At 42.8% G+C, this 7,878-nt stretch overlaps 1 protein-coding gene across 2 annotated transcripts; it reads left to right on the top strand.

Annotated features, from left to right (window-relative positions):
• Window positions 1-227: 227 nt before the first annotated feature.
• Window positions 228-6,941, top strand: LOC122864457. 2 transcript variants are annotated; one of them, XM_044171910.1, is made up of 3 exons: window positions 228-1,053; window positions 1,182-1,529; window positions 5,203-6,941. In XM_044171910.1, the coding sequence occupies exons 1-3, from the start codon at window positions 1,034-1,036 to the stop codon at window positions 5,801-5,803; spliced, it is 969 nt and encodes a 322-aa protein (XP_044027845.1). In that variant the 5' UTR covers window positions 228-1,033; the 3' UTR covers window positions 5,804-6,941. The 2 variants fall into 2 exon arrangements, with proteins under 2 accessions (XP_044027845.1, XP_044027846.1); XM_044171911.1 differs by having other exon boundaries at window positions 1,243-1,529; window positions 5,203-6,940.
• The last annotated feature ends 937 nt before the right edge of the window (window positions 6,942-7,878 follow it).

Raw genomic sequence — 7,878 nt, 5'->3', positions numbered from 1 at the left:
CTTATATATATTTAAAGTAGAACTGTACTAAACTTTATAGCATGATTACATATATTCTGTCAAATCTAAGATAAATACAGCAGATTGTAAAGACTAACAAAAAAACATGAAGACACAGTTTGACTTGATTTAGTCAAACTGATGCATTTTTATACCCACTTGCAGTTGATTAACTACCACCTCAGGCTGCCTGCTGACTTGCCTCGGTGCTCCTGCTCTGAAGCTCCTTGAGGCCAGTTACAATTAAGGGTAAAGGTGCAATGTTTCCGCTGCTGGATCACACTTGTATCCCGAGGGTTGGCTGTCAACCCTGGAGGAGGTCCAGCCCAGATGGAGCAAGACGATACGAAGGAGCTTAAAGGCACGAGCCGACTGCGGGAGGTCGAATGAGGGTCAGTTTGGTGTTGTATGACCTGAGCTGCACCCTGGCACTGTAACGCTCTTTTAAACGGGCTGCTAGCAGCCAAATACACAGACAGGTGACTAATTAAAGGGAAAACCTGAGTGGAGGAACAAAACTAATGCAGATGCCTCCGTGCAGGGTACGAGCGGTCACCTAAAGGTTTGATGCGTATGAAAATCATGCTATGACCTTCAGTCACCAGATCTCGACCCAGCTGAATGCCATATGGGAGATTATGAACTACCATACCAAGACTAGTAGTGGAGGAAGTATTCAGATCCTGTACTTCAGTAAAAGTACTAATACCACACTAAAAATATTCCATTACAACTAAAAGTCCTCCATTGAAAGTGATACTTAAGTAAAAGTACTTAACAACTGAAGTGTTCCTCAGCAACAGTGAGCCGCAATCCAACGTTTTCCAGTCTGTTACCATTGAGTGAGGGTGCTTTCTACCTGAAGTTCATTGTATCACATCTACATTTCCTGGACGTTCAACCAACACTCACTTAGCCCCTTCTGTTCACCACCTGTTCCCTCCGTCTGTAAGCTGACCTGGGGAAGAGGGAAAAGAGGTGGCGTCCACCTGACCAGCTCCAGCCATGCATCATTGATGAACATGCATCATTGATGGCATCCGATGCCCACAGGTGGAGCGCTACAATCCCCTCTCCATTCACCCCCCACGGCCTGTAGCTGTAGACACACACAGATCCAGGTCTGTGCAGTCGGAAACCCTTGATATCTATCCTTCAGCTGATTGTATTTTCATTTGTAGGGCCGTCCATGTGTGGCGGGATACATCAGTTTCTAGTTTAACTACCAGAGGGCATTTTCAGGTAAATTCTCCTCCAGGTGTGACACAGTTTCAGAGAGCAATGAGTGGCACCGCTGGAGCTGCACCCCCGACAGCCGTGCTCGGCTTGGGTTTGGACATCCGTGGACCGTGGCATCAGAGAGCGGTCCAGAAGAGCAGAGCTCTGGTTCAGACCTACCTGCTCACCAGCTCTGTTCACCCTCCACCCACAGCAGGAGGAAGCAGGGGGACCAAGACCCCTCTGAGGCTGCCGTCACTGGTAGCCACAGCCAAAGGGCCCCGCAGGCGAAGCAGCATGACTCGTCTCAGGTGAGCTGCACATCAGACTTTAGTTGAAAGGATTTCATAGAATTTTCTTTTTACTGACGGATCAGGTGAGCTGCAGAGGTTAGTTAGTGTGTGTGTGTGTGTGTGTGTGTGGCCCAGTTTGTGCCTCTCGTGTACTGCCATTACAATCGAGTCACTGAGCTAAGCACCTGTTTCTTTCAAAAAGTCATTTCTCCGTGGGTTTTCAAACATTTCCAGTTATTCCAACAATACTTACTGAAGTTGTTAAGTTATTTCCAGAATCCTCAAAGACTCTTTTAACCATCTGGATGAAAAAATATTAGGTTTGCACGAAAAAATTACAATTTTAATCCGTTTGCAACTGTGTTTCCTATTCAGGTAGCCAGTCTCCCAGCTCATTTTGTACGATATGAGGAACATGTATGAAAACATAAAAAAATACAGTGCAACATCGACACAGACAAATATAACTGCTCTGATAGTTTTTAAAGCACTGACATACGTCATTTCCGGCTATCGTCTTTGTTTGAAATAGGAAAAAAGGCAAAACTTAAAAACCTTTTTAACCTTTTACCTTTTAACAGACAGAATATCTTTTCATCCAGACTGTTCGAGGAGTCTTTGAGGATTCTGGAAATACCTTCAGAACAGCTGGAGGTTTTGTTAAACAAAGTTTGGGGTATTTATTTTTAGGAAAAACTGATGTCGAGCTCTGTGACTCGAATGTAATGGTCATACACGATGCGGCAAACACTAGGGCTAGAGTATATTTGTGTTAAAGGAAAGGTGGTCGATTTATTAAATGTTTTCTGCGAGTGACATCGGGTTGACTCCGCCCAAATTGTCCTGATGTCGTAAAACCCAACACTTTCACACCCAATTGGAAAGAGACATTAAGAAGGATGTAGGTTTAATTCTGAACTGTTGTTGGTCTGAAACGATTTGTCGATTAATTAGATGAAAGAAAATTAATTGACAACTATTTTGGTAATCGATTAATCATTTCAAGCAGAAATGCCCAACATATATGCTGGTTCCACTTTCTCAAATGGGAGGATTTTCTGCTTTTTTTTCTCCATATGTGATAGAAAACTCAATATCTTGAGTTGACTGAAACTTGTGAAAACATTTTTTAAAAGACTTAACCATTAATCGAGAAAATAATACGCAGATTAATCGGTAATGAAAAGAATCATTAGTTGCAGCCCTACCTAGTGGAAAGTCTTTCCAGAGGTTATAATGCCCCACAAACTTTTGTTTTTAAAAACATAAAAAAAATAACAATTCCGTGTTTGCAGATTAAGTTGTTTCCTGAGTCTGATTGAGGATCTGTGTCCATGAATGAAATAACATCAATTTTAATCATCTTAATCATCGACATTTTGGCAAATACACTTATTTGCTTTCTTGCTGAGAGTTAGATGAGAAGATCGATACTACACTTAGTTACACTTTACTTGGATAGTCCGCCTACAGATAGTTTATAGAGTATTTGAAACATTTCAACAGCTTATTAGTTGAGATTCAACAGGTTCACAAATAAAGGTCTCGGTTGGGACATGCAGTTGAAATGTTACAAATACTCTATAAAGTGTTACCCCACTCTCACATCGCTAATCATAAAGCTCCAGCAAGCAGCCGGTTAGCTTAGCTTAGCATAAAGACTGGAAACAGGAGCTAGCCTGGGTCTGTCCAACAGTCAAAAAAATCCACCTACCAGCACCTTTAAAGCTCATTCAATAACGCGTCATATCTCATTTGTTTAATTAACAAAAACAAAAGTGTAAAAAAGACCCGGTGGGATTTTAAGCTTTAGAGGTGTTGCTAGGTGGATTTTGTTACGCTTGGACAGAGCCAGATTAGCTATTTCCCCCTGTTCCCCCATCAGAGTGGTATCTTGTCGAACCACTCCTTTAATGTAAATGGAACCACATTTTCAGAATTATGCTGAAATATTTTATATTTAAATAAAATTTAAATGTGTGTGTGTGTGTGTGGAGTCTCTCCTCTTCCAAACTGAGAGTATAAAGGATAGAGGTTAATGTATGTTGTACAGGCTATAAAGCTCTCTGAGACACACTTGTGATTTTGGGCTTTATAAAATAAAAACTGACTTGACTTGACTGAACACATTTACATGATATCTGTGTCCAGTGTGTGTTAAATGACAGACCAAAGGACTGAGTCACTAGGTCATCGGTGTGTTAATGATAAAGGATTCAGTGGCCTACAGTGCAGATCATGCAGCAGAGTCTCTGCGGGTTTGAATGTGATTAATCACCTGTATGTCATCTCCTCTCTCCCATCTTCACTGTCTCTACTATTCATTTCAGCAAAGGTGCCTGTCAAAGCGCAGGTTAAGCTCTTGACTGGAATTACAGTGTAATTGTTTCCTCTCTGGTCCGTCCCAATTTGATAGCATGATGTAGGCCACTTCTACGCTCCCAGCTGGTTTGCTTTGAGTACAGAAGGCCAGGGACAAGTGTGTCATAAATCTCAGGTGTGGAAGCTGATCCGTCACCCGCACTGGCTTCACTCAGAGGAGGGAGAAACCTGAGTGAGGCACACACACACTTTAGGCTCTTAAACACACACACAAACACACATCCCTCACCGTCCAACAGAGTATTTGATGGCCTACACTCACCCAAGCAGAGCAGGTTTTGAATAACCATCAAATAAATGAGGACGAGGGAGCTTTGATGTGTAAAACATTTGTCTTGTTAGCCATGTTAGCTGCGTGGCTCTAGGGATGTCGGTCTGTCGTTCAGTGAGTCCACCACTTTGGTCCAACGACTACTGGATGGATTGTGATTAAAATTTGTACAGATAAAAATTTATGACCAAATACCTGCACATGACATTCCCATCGGCCTCAGCTGAACTGTGTTTAGTGCTTTTTAGCAAATGTTAGCATGCTAACATGCTAAACTAAGATGGTGAGCTTGATAAAACATTACACCTGCTAAACATCAGCATGTTAGCATTGTCACTGTGAGCATGTTAGCACCGTGACATTAGCATTAAGCTCAAAACACCACTGTCTCCAAGTACAGCCTCACAAAGCAGCTAGCGTGGCTGCAGACTTGTCTTGTTTCTGTCACACGACGTCCACCTCTTTGGTCCAGGCTGGAAAATATCTCAACAACTTTTGGATGGATTGTCATTAAGATCTGGAGAAGACATTCATGGTTCCCAGAGGATGAATCTTACTGACTTTGGTGATCCCCTGACTTTTCCTCTAGCGCCACCATGAGCTTGACTTTTGTGTTTTTGGGTGAAATGTTTCGACAGTTATTGGACGGATTGAAATGAAATTTGGTTTAGACATTCAGGTCCCCCTCAGGATGTAATAACTTTGGTGATATCTTATCTTTCCATTTATCAGGTCAAAATATCAATGTGTCCAATACTTTGGTTTATGACCAAATACCTGCAAAACTAATGTAATTTCCATCAAACTCAGTTGTGTTAAGTGTTTAGTGCTAATAAGCAAAGGTTAGCATGCTAATATGCTGAAGATGGTGAAAACACAACACCTGCTAAACATCAACATGTTAGCATTGTTATTGAGCATGTTAGCATGTTGACACTTTTAGCTTAAAGCACAGCCTCACAGAGCTGCTAGCATGGCTTGTTAATCCTGAAAATGTTTTTACTAACCCTCCATTACGGTCTCTCTTTTTCTCCACAGCCTCAGCGAGCCGTCCCTCCTCACCCCAAATGAGAATGTCTTCCTATTCGAGGGATTCTCCAGCAACCGTCGCACCAGTGTTTTACAAAAGCGACCCCCACCTCCTCCATTTTCCAAGTCATCAGTCCTGCACCCCTGCAGGACCTGCCACCAGTCCGGGACCAGCCAGCTCCATCAGCAGCAGAACCACCAGCAGGTCCAAAGCTGCAGCAGACCGGCCTTTATTCACTTCTCCCAGGCCATCCAGCCCAGCTCCAAGCCAAGACGAGTGAGGCGTCATTCGCACAACCCGGTCCTGAGTGCAGAGACGGTACAGGGTGACCTCCGACCTTTAGTGATGCAGTATCGCAACTCATCGTCTCAGGGAGAGCCTTTGTCCTTGGTTGGGAAGCCTTGTCTTCCGAGCTGCAGTAAACGCCCCGCTGTGGCTGCCGCCGCCGGTCCGGCTCGCACTCAGCTTCATGTGTTTCTGCCCACAGAGGCTGAAGGAGAGGAGGTGGACAGTGAATCTGTGGATGAGGGCTTCATGGATGAGTTGGACAGTAAGATAACTTCTCTGAAGCTCCAGCATGGAGCACCGAAGACAGTTACATACCACTAATACAACAATGTTGTCGTACTATACGGCCAAAAGTATATGGACAGCCCTGTCCACATACATTTTGTGTATTTTGGGTCTGGGGCTGTGTTTTTTATGATATGGGCTAGATTCCTTCGTTCAAATTAAGGGAAATCTTACTGCTGCAGCAAACGATGATATTTTAGACAATAGCGTGTCTCCAGCTTTGTGGCAGCAGTTTGGGGAAGACCCTTCCCTGCTTCAACGTGATAATGCCCCCGCGCACAAAGCCAGATCCATTTTGGTGTGGAAGAACTCTACTGAGAGCCCTGAACTCAACCCCATCCAACACCTTTGGGATGAACTGGAACTGCGAGCCAGACCTGATCACCAAACATCAGTGTTGGACCTCACTAATGCTCTTGTGTCTGAATGGGAGCAAATCCCTTCCAACATCTGGTGGAAAACCTTCCCAGAGGAGTGGAGGCCGTTATAGCAACACAAGTTAAAGCCTGTGGTTTTGGAATGAAATGTTCAACACTCACACATGTGTGTACTGTTTGGGTGTCCACATACTTTTGGCCATATAGTGTACGTCTTTAAATGCAGCCTGGACCTAAACGTCCATTTACACTTTGGTCTGTTAAAAGGCAACGCACTGATATGCAGCTATGCTGGAAAAAAGAACCTGGGAGACAAATTAAAAACATGGAAGTCATGCCGATTAATAAGCTACTTATGTAATAAGTATGTGTAAATATGCCTGTATATATGAACGGTTTCTTATCAGTGACTAAACTTGGTCACTCTCTTGCATTGAGACAGTTAAAGGCTCCTTGTTTCATAACTAAGAAACACAGAAATACACTTTTCAGAGTTTCCAACCTAAAAATAAGAGCATTTATGTTCAAAATGTAATTTTCCGTATATTTGGTAGCAAATGAATCATTTTCATGTATTAATCACATGAATGTATCACTGCTACCCTGTTGAAGTCAGGAGCTTGCAGACAGCTCTGCAAATCACAGTTTGGGTATTAAAGCATATGTTCTCCTAATCGACTGTGCTTACTATTAACAGAGTCAAATCTACATGTCTAGTTGTTGTAAAATGTACAAAACAAGTGTATCAGAATCAGAATCAGAAATACTTTATTGATCCCTGAGGAGAAACTCTTTTGCTACAGCAGCTCACGTCAGTGCACACAGGAAGAGAAGTACTAAGCAAAAAATATAATACACTATAATACAGGTCAGAAAATAAATAGAGTACCAAGTGGGTATAAGTATAAAATAAAATAAGTGTGAAGTACTAAGTGGGTTTACCAGTTGATGATAATAATGCGGTATAAGGTAATAGTGCATAGTAATAGGGAACTGTTAAGTTAAGTTAAGGCTGGTGGATGGAGTCACGGGGGATGGTGTCAGGACTGTCCCATCGTCTCTTAGCTTACCTGAGCTTACCTTACCCTCAGAAGTAAGCTGATGGGTGCTGTCTGCAGTTCACAAAACGTTTGATGGTGATACACAATGTAACGCTGGCATCCTCTGATTCAGAAACATCCTGAAGTTGTGTTGTAACCAAGCCCCACTCTTGGCAGCACTGGCTCTTTGGGTCCGTGTGAATGGGCTTACAGTTGACACATCTGCACCACCAGGTAGCTTGTGCTCCAGTTTCCCCAGAAGTTTCCCCTCTCTCTCTCTTTCGGCCAGTTCAGTGTCCTTCTGTAAAAGTTCTTCTTCTGTGTACTCTGGTTCGAAAAGGTATCCCCTTGCCTCCACAGTGAACGGCATTTCGTTGTCGCTGTCATAGTCACTCATTTTAGTTTTATTTTAATTGGCAGTTTCATTTAGGAACTATTTTCTTTCTACCCATAGTCTCTACATGAAACAGCTCACAACAAGGTCTGTGGATTACCTTGAGTAACCGGGTCATCATTTCTGGAAATAAACATTACTGTTGAGTTTTTCAAATGTATTTTTTGGCCCTTTGAGCACAACAAGCCATATAGTGCCATATAGTCCCATTATATAAAAAAAAATGCAGACATCTCTACGGCCGATATCTCCAAAACTCGGCAACTCACACCAAAACAATCTGGATGGATAAATAGCACT

The sequence above is a fragment of the Siniperca chuatsi genome, linkage group LG17 (assembly GCF_020085105.1).
Source record: "Siniperca chuatsi isolate FFG_IHB_CAS linkage group LG17, ASM2008510v1, whole genome shotgun sequence".
Classification (NCBI taxonomy): domain Eukaryota; kingdom Metazoa; phylum Chordata; class Actinopteri; order Centrarchiformes; family Sinipercidae; genus Siniperca; species Siniperca chuatsi.
Note: the sequence above shows the minus strand (reverse complement) of the source record. Positions and strands in the feature narration are given on the sequence as shown.

What these genes read in the sequence shown, in the direction of transcription:
- LOC122864457 (XM_044171910.1), top strand. Translation starts at nt 1,034, where the DNA reads ATGGCATCCGATGCCCACAG. An exon ending in ATGGCATCCGATGCCCACAG is followed by an intron (nt 1,054 to 1,181) that starts GTGGAGCGCTAC and finishes TTTCATTTGTAG; the next exon opens with GGCCGTCCATGTGTGGCGGG. An exon ending in AGCAGCATGACTCGTCTCAG is followed by an intron (nt 1,530 to 5,202) that starts GTGAGCTGCACA and finishes TTTTCTCCACAG; the next exon opens with CCTCAGCGAGCCGTCCCTCC.